Below are 20,707 nucleotides of genomic sequence, written 5' to 3'. Positions count from 1 at the left end.
TAAGAAGCGAAGCAACTCTACAATTAAACTAGTTTGATCTGTTGGTCGTTAATTCGTACTGTAACATTTATCTTATATAAAAAATATAGTAAATTGTAGCAAACAATGGACTAAATATTTATTACACCCCCATTTATGTAAATTTACCTCTTCTGTAGTTTAATATTATCGGTGGAGAAATTTGGACACCAAATCAAGATTTAATGAGAAGTACCCAGAGTTTTTAACTCACATTTTCCTTTCTCTCCCAAGATTAATTAATTTGTTTATAATATTAATTTCTTACTTAGATTGAAAGTTTTTTTTGTGTTTTTAGGAAAATTTGAGGAAGAAATAGTTAGTATAGTATCAGATTGTGTTAAAATATATCCACAAGCTACTTTTATAGGTAAAAATATCATAATAATAATAAAATTAACAAAATAAAAATAAATGTAGCGCAGTTTTAAAAAATCAAGCAACAATCATTAAAAAAAATAATAGCGTCAAATACATTTTTTAAATCACGATAAAAAGTGATTTCCCTCAAAGTAGCTTTTGATTAAGGAACCCCCTCCCCCCCCCCTCCATATTTGGGGAGATTTCCCATGTCCATAACCCTGCAGGGTATAAATTTGCGGTGCCCTAACCCTGTATGGCTACCTAATACCCCATATAACCTAACCTAACCTGCCCTAAAGTAAAAAATAAACAAACGAAAAACTATCACCGAATTTGTTTTAAAAATAAGGGTGTGTGGGTTTCATTGCTTAAGAAGCACTTTAAGGGAAACTGTCTATATTTAAAAGTAATTAAATAGCTTATTCGTCCTAGGAATCCTCCATAAAAGCAATGTGATGATTTTTATTAGGTTAAAATCATCAAAAAAATTTAAACGTCAATTTTTTACATTCTAGTAACAACCAAAGATTTAGTATGTGTAGATTATACTCAAATGTAACAGAAATCTTTATTTAGATATCGGGGCGAACATCGGGTTAATGAGCATGGCTGCGTTAGCTAATAATAACAAGTAAGTTTTTTGGCTACTCTATTATTCACTTTGTCTGTCCGTCTGTCAGTCAGTTAGGGGGAAATGTGATTTTCTCAGCTGCTATTCATAATAGATGGCTGCTTTTTTTTGTGTGAAGATTCCTCATACCAATGAGCATCCAGTATGTAATTTACTTTGTCCGTTGGCCTGTCAGTCATGTCACACAAAATATAAATATTAGAAAAAATAAAAATATGTGAGGAAGGTTGGGATAAAAGGTTTCGTGATTCTTGATTTAATAAATACACTTTAAATCTCCATGATTGTTTGTGCTACACTACTTAAGGATGTTGTAATCCTTGTTTATCCATTAAGCGAAGCAAACAGCAATAAAGTTTTAAATAAAATGTTAAATATCTCCATATATCTTGATTTTTTTAAAACTTATATGTTGCCCCCGTGGGGAACTCTATCCCTCTAAGGACCTATCCCTGCGTGTCCCTTGTCAGCCAACCTAACCTAAATAAGGATCAAAAAAGTCTTTTAAAAAGTTTGCCAACACGGCTTGACTTGACTTTACCCTATCGTTACAAGAATCTTCATACAAGATTTTATCTCAATATGACAACTTTTTTGTGCCTCCTAAATATTTATTCGGTAAAGAGAAATGTTCTAAAACATATAGTTTTTACCTTTTTCACTATCCAATTCAATGCTTTCTCGTCATTATAGAGGCCCAAAAGACCTCTGAGCCAATGGCTTCAAAAACAGTTTGTTATCTGTCAGTCAGACTTTTAAAAGTTTTTTCTATCTTTTCATTGGATTTCCAATTATTTATGGCAGTAATTGGATGTCTATCTGATGCCATATGGAATGATCATGTGTCTGTCCATATAAAATTTTGCGTATCTTGACCATTTTTTATTATTTTATTTTTAAAAGGCATATGTTTTATTGGAAACTAATATTGTTATATTTGTTAGGGTGATTGCAATTGAACCAATGATCAATAACATTGCTTACATAAGGTAACACACACACAAAAAAAGAAGGTGCTTTCCCAAAAAGTTTCCATCGAGCATTGAAACCCCTCCAGTATTATTTTTGAAAAAAAGGAAATACGGAGGCAGGCATTTTTTCTCTTATACCTAACCCTGCGGTGTCCTAACTCTGCGTGGCTATCCACTACCAAATTTATCCTAACATAGCTTCAATAAGTATTAAAGAAATAAACGAATAATACTCCAACCCCCCCCCCCTTCTTTATTTTAATTAGATATATTAATTCATAATGATTTAAAATGTAATTTGAGACCCTTAAAAAATGTTTTCTTCAATATATTGATTTTAACTAATCTTTAAAAGCTCTTTAAAACTCATTTTCCGTATTCATGTTTTTTTGTGATTCGTTACTTATGGATGTTATCCTTGTTTGTTTTCAGTGCTAGTGCAAAGTTGAATAGAAAATCACATTTGATAAGATATTTCAACAATGCTATAAGGTAACAAAACTGCTTTTAATCTTTTCCTTTTACTATCCGCGAAAAACTGTCTATATCACGTTGCGATTAATAACTTTTATCATACTAGTGGTTTAGATATATTTTAAGATATATTGATGTTATTGTCTAATTATATTGATAAGATATTTCAACAATGCTATAAGGTAATTTCATTTCCAGTATGGCTTCTAAACCGATTAATATCCGCCGGATTAGAACCAGTTCTACGTCGTAGTGAAAAATTATGTATAGCATCGTGTTATATCCAGTTTTCTACTAATATAAAAATGTGCAATCATAAGATTCAGACCAGTTTTTTGCCCGTGCCTTCGGCATCTCGGGGCTAAAAAACTGGTTTTAACCTTATAATTGTACAATTTATATCCGCTGAAAGCGGTTTATAATACGAAAAAATATACGCGAAAAAATAACTATTCTAATATCGCTTCGAAACCGATAAATATCCGCTGGATTAGAACCACCTCAAGGCTAACATAAGTGATTTTAATGATTTTTTATTTTCATTTTTAAATCCACGGAAAGCTTTTTCTCGTATTCATTCGAATCCGGTGGATAGGAACCGGTTCTCATTCATACGAAAAAACTATGTCTAGCATCGTATTGAATCCAGCTTTCTACGAATATAAAAATGTACAATCATAAGATTAAAACCAGTTTTTTAGCCCGTGTCTTTGACATTTATTTCCTATATAGATCTGACATGGATCTTGAAGCAATAAAGCAGACTGTTTTGTAAATGTTAAAAATTGGAAGAATCTATTAATAAAAGTTATCGTAAATAAATTTGTTTATCAGACATACTTTATCCGTTTGTCTATTCATAATTTTTTTATTTGTACTTCGCTACTTCTGGATGTTGTCATCCTTGTTTTGTTTTAGTAATACAAGAATGAGGCTGTATGCATGGGAGGAGAAACAAAGTAAAAATGGAGGTAACAAAATGTGTGTCTGTCTGTCCATCCGACCGTCAGTCTGTAACGCTATGAGGATAATATGAATTTCTCGGATGCTTTAGTATAAAATCCTTTAATATAAGATTTACTTTGTCCGTCTGTCTGTCGGTCATGATTCAAAAGACAACTGAACATCTTTTCTATAACTCACCTCAACAGATTGTCCATCAATGATTTTTTTTGTTGCTTTGCTACTTATAGATGTTGTCATCCTTGTTCAAAATTTTATGTCCTTTCAAAACATGTCAATAAATAAATTTATTAATATGCAGTGAGGAGGCAGGGGACATTAGGCTGTTTATTACACTAGCCCCCAAAGTTTTATAATAAAGTGTTCCTATTCGTTAGATCAACAACTATGGGGAATTTTAACGAATTTTAATTGATTGGTTCATTAAGCTGAGTGTTCAAACGTTTTAACCACTAATTGTAATCTACAGAAGGGGTAATTTTGTGTATCATCATTGGGAGTCTAGAACAATTTATTGGCCATTGTCTCATCCCTTTAGATCCCTGGATAATATTTTATTTTGAAATTTAGGTGGAACTATTTTTTTAACAAAGGAAGAATTAGATGCCAAAACAACGGTAATAATTTTATTTTTAAAAATATACTTATGTCAAATTTACTATTTAGCAAATAAAACTCCTCTAAAACACACAATGTCTGTTCATCTGTTATTCAGAGCTGGATCTTTAAATCGTTTTTATAGTGTGCTGAATCGGGGCGATTCAGAGGTGATTTGTAGGTGCGCTGGTGGTTAGCCACAGCGCGCCTATAAAACATTGATATTTAAAAGATTTTCGGCGCGGTGTTGTTAAATCGCTTGCGACACTCAATAAAATATCGATCCGCGCCAGTACAACTTTATTACATAAGCCGTGTCAGTAAGGCATTTTATGTAAAATTCCGTGTCAGCATGGTATTTTATATAAAACATTAATATATAATTTATTTTAAAAATAACTATAAAAATGTTTTCACAATAGTTTTGCAATAAAATATTAAAGTAATTAAAAAAAAATATTTATTTATTAAATAAATCACCCCGATTTAAACCGGCAATGCCACTCGGTGAGTGGCGTTGCCGCGCCGGTACCGCGCCACTGCCCGATTCAAATCGCCCATGCAAATTCGATTTAAAGATTGATATTAATAATTTGATGGTGCGCCATATGAATCGCCCCGGTTTAAATCACCTATAAACGATTTAAAGATCGAGCTCAGGATGATTCTTATAACCATAAGGTACAATTCAGTAAGAGAATTAATTCTGTTTTGCCATAAAAAAATGGTATGATTAGATTAACATACTGTTTTATTTTTGGATCAATGATTCCTAGGATAATTTGGTACATAATCTATAATAAAGCCTTTATGTGTAAGTGTCCCCTGGATCCTATATTGGAAAAATGTCCAATTGACGACAAATTTTCCCCTGTATACACAAAGCCTTATATCATTTTTTTAGATTTACATCTTACTTCAATATTGAGCTTCGCTTCTATGGATGTTGATACCCTTGTTTATTTGTAGAGTATTGTAGATACTGTAGAGATAAGTTCCATAATACTAGAGGATGTATTAGACCAAGTGGACACTGAAGAAGCTATTATAAAGATTGATGTCGAAGGTTTTGAATGTAAAGTAAGTTATAATAATCGATGTTGAACACTCTTATAATTTAATACTCCCAGCCGGCTAAAATAAGGATACCCTCCCCTCCTCTTCCACTTCATTAACGAAATGATCAATAAATGAGGTTCATATTAGTAACCTAAATTAATGACAAATTTTCCCATGTCAATATATCTAATGTAATAAATCTTATTGAATATGACAGCCTTGTGTTATCATACATTTGGTGTCTTCTAGAACTAGCAGATACGCCCCTAGAAGACTCTAGAGAGAATGGAGTGGGGGGGGGGGAGCGACTGTAAAGGAAAACCATATCGGTTCAGCTATTAGCGAGATTTTTCGTTTCAGACAAACACACACATACACAAGGATAGACAAATTGCTTGTTGTGTAAGATATTATAAATAGTTCTCTGCGGATAGGAAAATAAAAATCACAGGATTAATTAATTTTTTGTTGGCCTGTACTTCCAGCTCCTTGGGGATAAATATTTTATTTTAAAAGAAGGTGTATCAACTTTTTTGCTTTTTATTTAAGATAGCTAGCCGGTTCTTTCAGTAAGTAGTAGATGTAAAATTTTTCATAGAATTCAGATATGCAATCGTTTTTTTTGTAGACCTCTTATTTTTTAATAAATTTAAGTTTTTTAAAAAAATAATTAAGTCGGTTTTAAGGTACTAAAACGCAACAAAATAAAAGAAGAAAATGGCCAGTATGAACAAAAATAGTAAGATCTTTAATTTGACACCTTACTTTTAAAATTCTGTTGAGTAATTATTGAAAAAATCTATTTTTTTAACCTCGGTTTAATAAAAACTTTAGACCTAAATATTTTCTCAAACAGACATAAAAAACATGGGTTCATATATACCTTTAGAATCAGAAAAATATTACGAATCCATTCTAAGTGAAATTGAAAAAGTATTTAAAAATTGTAATAAAAAATAAAAAAAAATAAAAAGTTTATTTTAAGAATTGTAACTACTAAACTAGCCTATCACAAATCGCGAAAATTGACGAATTGCGAAGCTTAACCTATAAAGTTAACCAATAGAATTGCCAAAAAAAAAGGAGAACGTCCATACAATATATACAATAGATACTACAATAAATGTAGTGATATTACAGAACATGTAAAGAATGAAAAATTATGAACAAATATGCATCAGTCTGTTTATAAACTTCAAAACAATGCAGTTAAAAATACATTACTGTTTCTTGTGTTTAAAAAATATCTGCTACATTGCATTGTCTTTTGTTTAGGTTTTTTTCAGGTTTTATTCAAGCTAACCCTTTAAAGCCAAAAATTATGATTCTTAAAATAAACTTATATTTTTTTATTTTAGTTTTATAAAAGTTTTTTAATTTTGCTTAGAATGAATTCGTATTATTTTTCTCATTCTAAAAGTATATATGAACACATACTTTTTATGCCTGTGAGAGGATATTTTTAATTTCAAAGTTTTGATTAATCCGAGGTTAACAAAATAGATTTTTTCAATAATTACTTAACAGAATTTTAAAAGTAAGGTGTCAAATTAAAGATCTTACTATTTTTGTTCATACTGGCCATTTTCTTCTTTTATTTTGTTGCGTTTTAGTACCTTAAAACCGACTTAATTATTTTTTTTAAAAACTTAAATTTATTAAAAAATAAGAGGTCTACAAAAAAACCGATTGCATATCTGAATTCTATGAAACATTTTACATCTACTACTTACTGAAAGAACCGGCTAGCTATCTTAAATAAAAAGCAAAAAAGTTGATACGCCTTCTTTACAAAATCTTACAATAAATGTGTTTTCATCACGTTTCATAAATAATTCCTACATTTTTTTTTATTTTTTTTAGGTTCTCTATGATTATCTTGCTTCAGAAGAAAAGGAAATATTTCATTTTTTTAATTTTCACTCATATTTTTTTTATAAGTATTGAACTGTAATATAACACGCACTCTCATTCTTTGCCTAAATTCAGGTTATTTTAAATAAGAGTCTGTGTCAATCTCTTTGAAGAGGTAAGACATGACTGAAAAATTTTGACATTGCTAGTTGAAAGAAAACACTCAATATTAGATAAATATACTATTAGTTTTGAAGCCAACTAATAAGAAAATGTGTTTAGAAATCATTGAGTACCAGTATAAATTACAGTCCAAAGTCCACTCCCCTCCAGGTTTCCATATGATTCTACTAGCGACTGCGCCCCTAGCATCAAGGAGCTTTGTATTCGAATAGTAGGGGCGAATTCTCTAGGAATGGTTGTGGTATCCTTTCCCCCAAAAATTATAAACCTTTCCTGGACCTAAGTCACATTAGAAAGGAGAACCATATCTGTCCTGCTGTTAGCGAGAAATTAACGTACACACTGTGGGCTAGAATTGAATCAAGAAAAAAGTAAGTGCCGAGCCCTGGGACCTATGTATGGTGAAAATAGACATAAACCATGATGATTCCAGGTAAAACCAAAATATTTCAGCGGGGGCTTTTTGAGAAAATTAGATTTGAAAATTTCATGTTCAATTTTCACCACCTAGGAGTTGCCGCATAATCATGACAAGAAAAGCAAATATTATTTATTTTAAATTTTGAACAACTTTGCTTTTATAAAGTTCTTCATAAAACCACTCCTGAAGGGAGTTAATAAATGGCCATTTTTATCACTTGCTTTGCAAAGGTCACGAAAATTCAGCCTAAAATAAATCATATATATAGAGGTTTTAAGAAGGACTTCATAAAAGCAAAGTTGTTCATTATTTAAAATAGATAATATTTGCTTTTCTTGTCATTATTTTGCGGCAACTCCTAGGGGGTGAAAATTGAACTTGAAATTTTTAAATCTAATTTTCTCAAAAAGCCCCCGCTGAAATATTTTTGTTTTACCTGGAATCATCATAGTTTTATGTCTATTTTCACCATACATAGGTCCCAGGGCTCGGCACTTACTTTTGGCTTGATTCAATTCTAGCCCACAGTGTACAAACATACAAGATAAAATAAAATATTATAAAATAACCAGAAAGTGTATATCCCCTACATTGTTATGGAATGGTTGCTTGTGTTGAGGAACGAGGGTAATAACTGTCCCAACTTACCACTAGTAATCCAGGTAAATTCTTAACAGGGCTAAGCTACTCCACAGCTAGAGTTTGTTCGTCCGTCTGTGATTGCTAACTTTATCATAGGAAGTTTTATAATACCGTTTTATAATTCGATAGCTCAACAACTTTGGGTACTTTTATTGAATTTGGTTGGTTGGTTCAATAAAAGGTATCTTTTCAACAATGTAAAACTCAATAATTACAGAAGTTGTCGAAATATTAATCTAAAGGCAAAACAACCTTACTATGATAAAGAATAACTTATTTTCAGGCATTCTATGACTCTGGCTATGAACCCTTCGATACTTTTAAACGTGGTCCTCTTTCTAAAGACAGGTAATTATATGGCAGCGGTAAAAACAGTTTCCCGCCATTTTTAAAGACATATTCGATGATTCAATGTGCAATCCCATTCATGATAGACAAATTCATCCCTTTTTAACATTAAAATTATTGGTAGAGAAGTTAAGACACTGTTAGGTTATAAAAAACATTAAAAATTTGTTCCCAAAGTTTTTGATTTCAGGTACCAGAAGTATATATTATACAGTCCAATGTCCCCTCCCTTCATATTTTTATCAAAGAATAACCATTGATATCGCATCACACACACACATACAGACTGAAAAACCTCCTGTTACTTATATATAATCAATGATGAAATAATTATTTTATTTTTCAGGGTTTTAAAATACTGGAATAATATTTTGTGGGTCCACCGCACAGCTAGAAAAATACCATTGTCAGAAACTCCTTTGGATAAATTCACCATCTATTTTGCTAATAATGTTACTATGGTCATCTAGTTCCAATAAATATATGTTAAATTAATGCTGTTAGAATTAATAAATCACCAGGAACCTTAAGGATAAGACAATGAACGATAAATTTATGAACATCATCATTTATTACAAAATTGCCTTCTGTAAATGAAAATTTTTAGTTGAAAAGTTTGTCGCTTTTTAAATCATACCTAAACATTACGCAAATCATTATGCCAAGTCTGAAAACGTAAGGACAATTCTAACATGCTTAAATTAACAACAAGAGCTCTCCGTTACGGACGGACCGACCTTATTCTAGAGAATTCAGTTTACAATTTTAAAATTGACTCTGTAAGTATCAAAATATTAACACAAAGCTTATCTGAAAATCTTAGATTAACTTTATAAAAATGATACCCTGAGTACGAAATTTTCAAAAGTACAAGGGCAAATAACCAACAATATGAATTCTGCTTCTGCAAATTTTATAAACATAAAAAAGAAAAGTACTTCTATCAGTTAAGTCGTTCCGTCTGTAACGGTTCTTTTTTTTCTATCGATGGCAAACCTTGCATGGTTATTCTTATAACAGTTAGGTACGATTTAGGAATCATAGCAACTCTATGATCGTTACCAGATAGTCCGTACGTCCATTTAAAACATGCTGATTTTTTATGACTAAATTTTGTAGTACTTCTAGTTTTAGAGCTTGGCTTTATAAATATTTTTATTCTTGTTGGTTTCAAAAATATCTTTATTTTGTACATTTTTGTAAGTACAATATTCAGAGTATATTTATAAAACTGGAGAAAATAAGCATATTTGTATTATACAAAATCAGACCCTGAAATTGCTTGTCATCGGTACAAGAGACTATTTTAATAACCAATCAAACAATCTAAGATTATAGAGTAGCTTCAATGAAAAAATATAAAAAATTAACAAAAAATTGTATTTTGAACAAATACAAGAAAATAACAAATAATTTTTTGTATATGATAACGTTTTACATATAAAGAAACAAATAACATATAATAATAATAATAACAGCACAATTTTTAATCTAATTTTAACATTGTTTAAGAGTTTGGCTGTACAAAATTTAATCAAATTCTTTTTCATGCTTAGTGAAAAATAAAATCTTATAGCTCCTTCTTAGAAAAATAGCATAAAACCATCCCAAGGTTTGCATTTAAAAATAAAACCATCCCGGGAACTAGTTGAAAAAGAATGGAACTATTCGTATAGCAAGAAAGCGCTTATTTTAATAAAATAAGATTCGCATAGGTGCGAAAAAGAATATGATTAAATTTAGTTTCTAAATTGTGCTTGGTTGCTACTAACATTGATCAGTCTTGTTTTTTCAATAGTTATTCATCGCATCGTATTATAGACAGCTTTCCGCGCGGATATCAAAATGAAAATTATACGATTAAAACCAGTTTTGTTAGCCTCAAAGGGCCGAAGACCCGGGTAACAAAACTGGTTTTATTTTATATTTTAATATTCGAAGAAAATTATCTATAATCGACGCTATACATGATTTTTCAGTAGGACCCAGAACCGGTTCTAATCAAGCGGATATTACTCGGTTTCGAAGCCATACTTGAAAGGATAATATATATTTCTGGTATATGTTTCTGTTAATTGTTCACGGATACAAAGAATATTAACATATCCGCGGGCAACTGTCAGAGTATATAAATCAACACAAGTAATATATAATCCATAACAGCATTGTGTTATGTTATTTTTAACAAAATGAATATACATTATCTGTCTTAAAATTGTAAAATATTTTTTTTTTAATAAATAAGATACAGAAAGTTAATTTTAATACTTTTTAAGTTAAGAAAGATAGATTAATTTGTTATTTTTTTTACAAAATCATAATATATATTAAACAAAACGACATTTAGGTACTCAGCTAATCTAATACAAAATAGATTTTTTTCATATAAGCATAACATTAAAAAATTATATTTTTTAGAAGACAGAAAACTTTGTACACAAAATAATAAGTAGAAAATTAGGGACTAGTTAGATATTAAGCAGCGCAGATACTCTATAACTAGGTTGTTTTTGTAATACTCGAATTGGTTGAAAATTTTGGACACTATCTGCTAGTTTTTACCAAACCAATCTATATCAATAAAATGAAACCAAGGGGTACAATGTACATACATTACATACACACGTGGATATAAAACATTGGGTAAAAATGTAATTTACAGTCCAATGTCAATTTCTTCCTTGCTTTTTCTGTTTGAAACGCTACTATTTTAAAAATATGTCTTTTACTTGTTATAGCTGTACTTTTAATGAATATAGTTGTCCTTGTTTTTTAGTTAAAATTACCCTTTTTATTCCAAAATTATAATTAACATTAATTTTAAAAGCTCAAAAATAATCAGTTCGTTGAAGGATTTAAAATAATCCTTTCTTTAAAATATATAAATAATAACTTAATTTTTGATAGATTTCATATTGATGTCAAATTGATATACCTATGCATTTTATTCAAAAACAAATAATTGAAATTAATGTTTTAGGTTCATCCTATGTTTCTTTAAAAATAAATAAATGCGAATTTTTGACAATTTGTAAGGTTTTCTTTTTCTTCAGATGGGATTTTTCAACATTCTCTTACACCTATAATTAAAAAATTATGTAAATATTACAAAATAATTATTTTTTTTGTCTGGTCAAATTAAATCATTTTAAATGCTTGCAAAATAGGAATCCTTTATTTTTTCATTTACGTTTTAATTGACAATTATAAAACAGTTGAACAGTTGGAAATAGAGATAATCAAGATAAAAACGAATCTTTACAGATAGATAAGCGCTGACAAATGAACGAACCAGGGACGTCAAGGGGGGGGGGGGGGGGCGGTAATGGGGTGATTACCCCCCCCCCCCCCCCCCCACCAATGAACTTGATTTTTAATTTTTACCCCCCCCCCCTAAATAAAAAAAAGCTTTCACGTCCTTGCCTCTATGATATAAGATTACCCCCCCCCCCGAATTTTTTTAAATTTTCCACTTTTTACCCTCCCTCAATAAACACTTGGAAGTCCTTGGAACGAACAGTTACAAAATATCGCCGAGATTATTTTTTTTTGCAATTCCCATCAATTCTTTTAAAATAAAATTGAAATAGAGTGGGGTAATTTTCGTTCTTCGTAAATTACTTAGGGTTAGGTTGGGATATCTTGGATACTTGGTGGCCTCGCAAGTTCTTTCAATTTATTAAAAAAAATATGAAAAAGGTTTCAGTGCACGCTAAGCACTTTGATGTAAAGCACCCAAAAATTGCATACCTGGAGTCATAAACCTTCCTGCAGAGGAATACCCTGTCCTGTGGGACCTGACATGCTGGCAGCAGCCTGGTCCTGGCATACCCTCCCTCCAGGGAGGGTACAATGTTGCTGGCCAGGCTGGAGGCCCCGCCCTCCAGGCTTCTACAGAATTTCTTGTATCTGAAAAAATTCCATTTGTTTGTACGTGTCTACCTAATACTTATAATAGGATCTTTGTCTGTCTATACCGAAGGATCTCGCTTGCCGTTGAACCGATATGGTTCTTCTTTACAGGGTAACATCTCATGGAAAGGCCCTCCCAAAGGCTTCTAAGAGCATAACCGCTTGTAAAACATAAATTAATATTTTTACCTAATTATTTTTTTTCGTACTCTTACAATTAATGATGCGCAAAGGTAAAACTTTAAAGTCTTTAGTTACGACGGGCTTTGGATCGAGATTCGAACCCGTCATCTCCCTTACAACGAGTAGATGCACAGTTGTCGAACCCTGAGTATCTATCTATTTTTATTACCTGCAAAATTCATTGAAAGTTAGAACATAACATTTGTCTTCTATACACGCCACTGATGTATGATCTCTGAAATATTTTATTAAGTTAATATAATAAAATATAATAAAATGGAGGTCGAACAATGTTTATGTGCTTATCCGTATCTGTATTTCTATTTTTTTGTATGTCTGCCTGTATGTATATCTAACTCTCTGACTATCTATCTGCTAACCTAAGTGAGAGTGTGTGTATGTCTGTTTATCTATCTATCTATCAACCCTTGCTGGTCTTGCTGGCAAAAAAACTCTTCGGGTAAATCCTCTGAATTCTTCCTCCCCCCCCCCCTCCCTCCACTTGTTCTGGTCTTTATGTCTGTCTGTCTATCAACCAACCTGTGCTTGCTGGCAAACAATTCTTCTGGTAAATCCTTAGAATTCCTGTCCCCCCTCTTCATGTTCTAGTCTGTCTATCTGTCTGTGCGTCTGTCTATCAAACTATCTATCTATCTATCAACCCACCTGTGCTTGCTGGCAAACAATTCTTCAGGTAAATCCTCTGCATTCCTGCCACCCTCTACATGTTCTAGTCTGTCTATCTGTCTGTCTATCAAACTATCTAAATATCTATCAACCAACCTGTGCTTGCTGGCAAACAATTCTTCAGGTAAATCCTCAGAATTCCTGCCACCCTCTACATGTTCTGGCCTGTAGTACCACAACAATGACATCATCATTTCACCTAGGAACAAAAAAATGGATAATAACTTCCATGGGTAACGAAACATAAAAACATTATTCAGGAATCTCAAAGGATAAGATAATAGATAAATTAATGTACCGTTATGATGACAAACAAAATTACCCCTTCTGGAGATCAAAATTATTGGTTGAGAAAAATAGTACACAAAAGATTTTATACAACCCAAACGTGTTTATAAAACTTTGGGAAACAGGAGGTATAATTTATAGTCCAATAGACTATAGTTTAATTGCTAAACATTCACACAAAGTTTTAATTCTTTAAGGCAATTCTTATCAGCTTACCATCTTCCGGGTTCTCCCATAGAGCTGTAACTTTAGCAATGTAAGGTAAATCCTTCTTCCTAGAACCAGAAGCCAACAGGATACAGTCACGAACCTGCAATATAATTGACCTTTATAAGTGTCCACAACAATATTAAATTGTAAATAAAAATGGAGAGTAATCAAAACCGTTTTTACGATTATAAAATGCAGACAGATATAAAATGATAAGGTTAAAAATATGCTACTAATTAAAACAAAATTGTTTTTCACAGGGCTCGACAGCCGCCCTTCATCCGCGACTAAGCCTCAAATTTACACCCGTTTGGGTTCAGTTTCCCAGCTGATTTTTAGGGTTGTAAATGTTGATCTAAGGCTTACAGATGGCTGTTGCTCGGTTGCCGAGCCCTGGGTTTTTATTTTGTTTTACTTTAGGTCAGGTAAAGTTGGATTCTATAGGGTAGATGGCACCGAGGCAATTATGGACATAAGTAAAGCACTAAAAGTCCTTTGGTAATTAAAGCTACATAATTGATGTAAAATTGATTAAACCAAATCACCCCCCCCCCCCCCTCCTCCGAGAATTTTTACCTTAGATGATAGAACGTGTCTATGAACCTTTGGGGGTAAAATTCATTTACTGACCTGAACTTCTTCATCCCCTTCCTCGTGGCGCATCACATCATAACATATCCGCTCCACTGGATGATCAACATTCTACAACAAGATATGTATACGTATAGATGTATATTCTAGACAACTACTTGGCTGTGTTTATATTTCCGACGCTACTGGCTGATATTCATATTAGCTGTTTATCATAAATAACAGCCAGGAAAATTACATTTCATATAAATTAATTACGAAATGTGTAGAACACCTTTAAAATGAAAATATTAGGTATGGTCCCCACAAAATAGCAGGACAAATGACTGTTGAAATTTGATTAAATTTTTCTTCAATAATTTAAAAACTGTATGGATGTACAAATGATAAACCTCTTGATGTCATGTCATTTGTTTGAAAGTTTCTACTGTTGCACCTATTTGTGGACTAAATCATTCAATCAGTTCACTTTTCAAGTCTTTAATTATGACGCAGATCTGAGATATACATGACGCCACTCTAGCGGACGCAATTACAATTAAACTTACATGAAGGTACACTTTGGCTACAACCCCCTCCCCCACCCAGGCCCAGCCCCCACAGTTCTTGGGTGGCTCCTTGCTTCTCTTGCTCCAGGGGACGAGGGGAGCGGGGATGGTAGGTTGACCGCTGGAGTGCCGCTTCACCTCTCGCTTCTTTTTCTCCTGCTGCTTTTCTTGTTTTACTAGAAATTATTTCAATAGGTACAATTTAGAATAATATGTTCATAACTATACTTTTTGTTTTATACAAATTTAACTATCTAAATTTGGAAGTCATAGCTTAAAAATTGGAATGGCCTTTCCCGTCAACTTCAATCAATCCATAAATATATATTTTCGCTTTGTTTTTTTTAATGTCCGTATTTTAAAATGACGCTTCATGACAGAAATCTTGTTGAAGAAATAATATTCTAAGAAATTATAAAATAAGGGGGGAAAGGTGGTGTTTAAATAGGTTAAGGCAGTAATAGATTTAAAAATGCTACACATGACTTTTCAGTATGGCTGAGAACCGGTTCTAATCCAGCGGATATTAACCGGTTTTAAAGCCTGGAAAACCCCTCAAAATTACCTTTTTCAGACGGAATTATCGGTAGTATTGGAGAGGAAAAGGATTTCAAAATTTTCTTCTCTTTTAACTTGGATATCTGAAAAATATATATATAAAAAATTAGAATTGGTGTCTAGTTAGTATATAGAACAGCTTGTATTATGGTAGGGCAGCAATTATAAAGCCTACAAAATAATCATAATGTAACTAAGAAGACATTTTAATAAGATACAATTAAAATTTTTATGCAATTAACAATGAAAAAAAAAAGAAATTTATAGGTATTTTTGTAGATATCATTATAATAAAGTAACAGGATGTATGTAAGTTTGTCTGTACCGAAGGATCTTGCTAACCGCTGAACCGATCGGGTTCTCCTTTACAGGGTAGCTTCTCATAGGTCCCGGGAAGGTTTGTAACTATTTTGGGGGAGGGTAACACCACCCTCCCAAGAGAAATTGCCCCTAGAAAAAAAATCCGCCCCTAAATTTTTTTTTTAGATTTTATTAAACTAAAATTAAAATTGAGGTGGGGGGCATCCCAAACCCCTCCCCCCAAAAAATTTATTTTTTTACTTTTTTATTTAAAATCTAAAATAATAAATCATATCTTAAATTCGACTCTCCCCTCCTCAAGTGCCCCTAGAGGCATAGCCGCTAGTAGTCAATAAATCAATAAACTACATGCGATACTTTATGATGTCATTGCTTATATAAGATTAGAATACCTAGTTATTTATCGCATCGTATTATAAACAGCTTTCCGAGGATAGTAAATTTAAAAATTTTAAGATTAATTCCAGTTTAGTCAGCCCCGAGGGGCTCGGGGCCGGACTAACAAAACTGGTATTAATATTTTCATTATTGTCCTATTATTTGTAGAAAGTTGTTTATAACAACACGATACATGATTGTTATGCTTGGCTTAGAACCGGTTCTAATCCAGAGGATATCAATCGGTTTCTAAAAAAGCCTCACCTGTACAACGGGATAGTTATCAATCATAAGCTTAGGAGAGGTGGCCGGCTTCAGCTGTAGTCGAGATCTTAATTAACAAAATAAAGTTTTTAGATTATTTATAATGTACAAGTTTTAAGTTGCATAGATTAGGTTAGGTTAATATTTAAAGAGATCTAAAGAGACAATCCAATGACCGATAAATTGATGTACATCCCTAATTATGATACACAAAATTACACCTTATGTAGATTATACTTAGTGGTTGTAACGTTTGGACACCCAACTTGATAAAGTCGCTAATCAAAACTCAAGGAAAGCCCCAAAGTTGTTTAGCCAACGAATAAGAAAACGTTAATATAAAACTTTGGGGACTAGTGTCATAAACAGCCCAATATCCCCTCCCTCCCTGAACTAAATATCAACCTGCTAATATTTTCATCACAGTCGGGATCTAGAACCGCTTTCTGCGGGCTGCCGCCAAGGTCTTTTGAGCGGACAAGCGCGTTTGCCGCGCTCCGCGCCATCGAAGATGAAATTCTAGGGTGTTGCGCGCCACGAGATTTTTGAGGCACCTAGAATAAGAAATATATTTTTAAATAGGTAGAAAACGAGAGGAAAATAAAAGCAAGTGCTAGGTATTCAGAAAATGTAACGAAAATTTAGCAAATAAATGATTTATTTTCATACATCTGGGGACGGCTGAAAACAATGTAGTGTCAGACTTTATAAAGAAGGTCCCAAAGCTCTAACATCCCAACTATAGCAGACAACCAACCCTATGGTTTAACTACCTTTGGCAATAAGATATATAAGTTTTTATAAAGAATTAGAAGTAGATTTTAAATTAGAAGGATTTTTTTTTATAAAATACGTTATTTTTGTATAATAATAATTCTTTATTTAAAAGCGCAAATACAATTTAAGTTAATTAATTTTGACATCCGTGATAGGTGGATTGAAAACTACCTGCGCTCTAATTGGTTGAATAATGTAGGCCACTTAAGCTTCTCCAATCAGAGCACAGATAGTTTTTAATCCACCAATCACAGATGTCAAAAATAATTAAATTATACAAAATCTTCCAACTTATATATCTTACTGTGCAATGTAATGAATTGCACCTGTTTTGCCCCCCCCCCCCCCTACTCTTACTATAAATGACATTATTGCAGCTAACCTATTTACAAATAAATTCGAACAAAACTTTCATGGAAATAGTTGATGTTGAGCCATTTTAGAGATCTCAATGGACACTAACAAAACTATACCTGAGGTGATAATGTTGGTGGAATTTGGTTGAAAAGTTTTGCATGCTTCCAGTCACGTTCTGGTGTTGAGGATAAACTTCGCTTGTGGCTCATCAAAGTCTTGTAATCCTTAAAAAATTATCCATATGGTTCTCATTTAAATGAAGCTTCTAGGGAAGGTTTATAACTATTTTGGGAAAGGATAACTCCACCCTCCCTAGAGAAATCGTATATTGAAAAATAGCCCCCATCAAAAAATAGCCGCTAGTATCATATAAATCAATATTAACCAGTAAGTTATATAGTAACGGTCTAGCTCTTGCGGCACATTTTTGGTATTGAGAAACAACTTTGTAAAGGAGAACCATACCAGTCCAGCGGGCAGGGAGATCCTTCGGTACAAACAGACACACACAGATCCCGTTACTTTTATATAATGATTTGGTAATAAATATAAAAAATATTGTTCCTTACCCTTGAGGTAGTAACTTTAGTTGGGCTCTTTGTTGTCTGTATAGCTGAACTAGCCACCCAGGACAACCCGTTAGGTAACCCTGGATGCCCGCCTGAAAAAATATATTAACAAAATTAAGGTGATGTAGGCTAATTTAATTGGGAGCTTTGTAATATCCAGGGATCTCAAGGGATAAGACAGAGAGCAAAAATTGTAATACAATTAAAATCATAGATAGAAAAGTTAGGAAACAGCGTATTTGAATTTAAATAAAAGTACCAGAAACAATTAGGCCAACGAATAAGAAACCTTGATATAAGACATTTAGTATAAAAATACCTATACTTTTTTTAACAGGTCTTTTATGACAAGAATTATCCATCAAAGGATTTTTTATTATATTTTTACCTGGAGGACAACTGACATTAGCTGCCAGCTGACTGCTGGAAGGAATTGTAAAAGTAGCCGCCATTTGGCTGCTAGCTGACACTGAATAAGCGTGAGTGCTGACAGGCAGACTACAAACAGGCTCCAAGAGGCCACTGGCAGGGTCTAATTGACCGCTGCTCGCAGGCTCCAGGTGGCCGCTAGCAGGATCTAAGCGCCGGTTACCTAGATCTTGATTGACGGCGGCCGGTTCCAGGTGACCGCTGGCAGGATCTAGGTGGCCACTACTGGCAGGCTCCATGAGGCCGGTGGCAGGATCTAATTCTTCAGGTATATCTGGTGAAGGCTCTAAAATTGAAAAGAATTTAAGAATGCTTTGTATTGAAGAAGCTTTACATTATAAATGTACAAATAAAACTTTTGTATCTGCCTGCATTGATAATGTATCCATTACCGTTAGATTTAATTTTCTTTATAATTGATCAAAAGTACAATTAATATTTCTTTATTTCTTTCCTTTCTAAGTCTTGAACGTCAGTCTGTCTGTCTATATGTTTGATGTACATGACGCTGACTCGTTTGATTCTAATGTTCTTGTAAGAAACAACCATAAATAGAATGCTCATGATAAAAGAGCATTCTAAAATTAATAAATTGATTTAAGTTAGATATTTTAACATAAGATGTTTAACTCGCATCCCAAACGGGAGCTAAGTCATTTTTACCCTTTGACCTTAGAACTGCACATGTCCTTTTCAAACAAATGAAATGTCTCTCTGTCAATATGTTAATGAACAGGGATCATAAGGGATAATGAGCAATAAATTTATTTCTCGTATTCATTCGAATCCGGTTGTTTTCATCCATACGAAAAACTATGTCAAGCATTGTATTATATCCAGCTTTCTACAAATATAAAATGTACAATCATAAGATTAAAACCAGGTTTTTTAGCCCGCGCCTTCGGCACCTCGGGGCTAAAAAACTGGTTTTAATCTTATAATTTACGTTCTATATCCGCGGAAAGCCGTTTATAATACGATGCGAGAAATAACTATTACAACCTCAATGATCTACCCCTTTTGTAGATAAAAATCATAGGTTGAAAAATTTATAATCTCTTAGTTGGGAGACCAACAATTAAAATTTAATAAGGAGCATTCAGAGTTTGTGAGCCAACAAAAAAGATAACTTTGGGTAAATTATAATTAAAAATCCTGTGTCTCCCTTGTATATTATCTATCTATTTATTTACCTTCTCTGGGTGGTGAGTCATCCAAGGTGACAACTTCTGGAACAGGTTTTCTCCGGGTAGGCTCCCCGCCCAGAGAACCCCAGGGCCGCCCGGACGGAAATATTTCCCTGAAATTAATAAAATAATATTTTGAATTTATTATTACAATTAAAAAAATTTGAACTATACGGTTTTCTTTAATAACATCTATGGAAAATAAATAAATAAAATTAAGAACTAAAATGATGGCCTAAAACTGAATGATCCTCTGTAAGAAAAATCTGAACAAACCAATTCAGCTTTCTATCTTAACTTAAGAACAAGGACGTCCAAGGGGGGGGGGGGGTAAAGGGGTTATTACCCCCCTCAAACCAATTTAATAATTTTAAAATATTTTTCATTTTACCCCCCCCCCATTTAAAATTTACCCCCTACCCAAAAATAAAAAAGCTTGGACGCCCCTGCCTAAGTAAACAACCGATTAAATAGATGACGGGTAATAAAAATCTGAAAATTGAAATGACGCAAATGACGCAAATTCTGACGCAAATTCTGAACGCAATTCTCACGTTTATCTAAAAATGCAACATATAATAATAGCTATTAAAACAATTTTCAAGCATAACTTTTATCTTATTAGGATAACAATTAAATAAGAAAAATATTTTTACCATATGAAATTCGTGATCAAACACCTAATTGAAAAAAAATGCAAGACATAGCTTTTATTTTAAGAAAGACTAGGGGCAACGGACGCCCCCAAGAAGCCTCTAGGTGTTCTTAAGGTGGGAGGGGGATAAGTCAACCGCCCTTCTACTTTTTAACTGAGTTTTAATAAGAAATATTCAGAAAAAAAATTTTGGGGTGTGATTTTAAATTGGGAGGGTGGAGATACGCTCTCCCAAAATAGTTAAAAACCTTCCCTGTACCTAAAAAAAG

The 20,707-nt window shown here is 32.7% G+C and overlaps 2 protein-coding genes across 2 annotated transcripts in view; one reads left to right on the top strand and one right to left on the bottom strand.

The window, feature by feature from the left end:
* The window catches only part of LOC145327805 (uncharacterized), a 66,720-nt gene extending 57,701 nt beyond the window's left edge, over positions 1-9,019 (top strand). The window contains exons 9-19 of the mRNA XM_080171354.1: positions 317-388; positions 958-1,012; positions 1,957-2,001; positions 2,416-2,475; positions 3,376-3,428; positions 3,991-4,037; positions 4,987-5,097; positions 6,940-6,972; positions 8,107-8,196; positions 8,460-8,524; positions 8,871-9,019. Coding sequence (XP_080027480.1) covers positions 317-388; positions 958-1,012; positions 1,957-2,001; positions 2,416-2,475; positions 3,376-3,428; positions 3,991-4,037; positions 4,987-5,097; positions 6,940-6,972; positions 8,107-8,196; positions 8,460-8,524; positions 8,871-8,994 — 755 coding nt within the window. The 3' untranslated portion in view covers positions 8,995-9,019. The remainder of the gene's footprint in view (positions 1-316; positions 389-957; positions 1,013-1,956; positions 2,002-2,415; positions 2,476-3,375; positions 3,429-3,990; positions 4,038-4,986; positions 5,098-6,939; positions 6,973-8,106; positions 8,197-8,459; positions 8,525-8,870) is intronic.
* Positions 9,020-9,890: 871 nt separating this feature from the next.
* Positions 9,891-20,707, bottom strand: part of Hers (Histone gene-specific Epigenetic Repressor in late S phase) — a 142,703-nt gene continuing 131,886 nt past the window's right edge. The window contains exons 24-37 of the mRNA XM_080171013.1: positions 19,790-19,896; positions 18,556-18,882; positions 18,168-18,259; positions 17,715-17,822; positions 16,870-17,018; positions 16,465-16,531; positions 15,509-15,584; positions 14,944-15,119; positions 14,435-14,506; positions 13,811-13,904; positions 13,403-13,505; positions 12,789-12,854; positions 12,275-12,433; positions 9,891-11,604 (exon numbers count right to left, since the gene is read on the bottom strand). Coding sequence (XP_080027139.1) covers positions 11,574-11,604; positions 12,275-12,433; positions 12,789-12,854; positions 13,403-13,505; positions 13,811-13,904; positions 14,435-14,506; positions 14,944-15,119; positions 15,509-15,584; positions 16,465-16,531; positions 16,870-17,018; positions 17,715-17,822; positions 18,168-18,259; positions 18,556-18,882; positions 19,790-19,896 — 1,627 coding nt within the window. The 3' untranslated portion in view covers positions 9,891-11,573. The remainder of the gene's footprint in view (positions 11,605-12,274; positions 12,434-12,788; positions 12,855-13,402; positions 13,506-13,810; positions 13,905-14,434; positions 14,507-14,943; positions 15,120-15,508; positions 15,585-16,464; positions 16,532-16,869; positions 17,019-17,714; positions 17,823-18,167; positions 18,260-18,555; positions 18,883-19,789; positions 19,897-20,707) is intronic.

The sequence above is a fragment of the Acartia tonsa genome, chromosome 9 (genome assembly GCF_053477335.1).
Source record: "Acartia tonsa isolate MP-2025a chromosome 9, ASM5347733v1, whole genome shotgun sequence".
Lineage (NCBI taxonomy): Eukaryota > Metazoa > Arthropoda > Copepoda > Calanoida > Acartiidae > Acartia > Acartia tonsa.
Note: the sequence above shows the minus strand (reverse complement) of the source record. Positions and strands in the feature narration are given on the sequence as shown.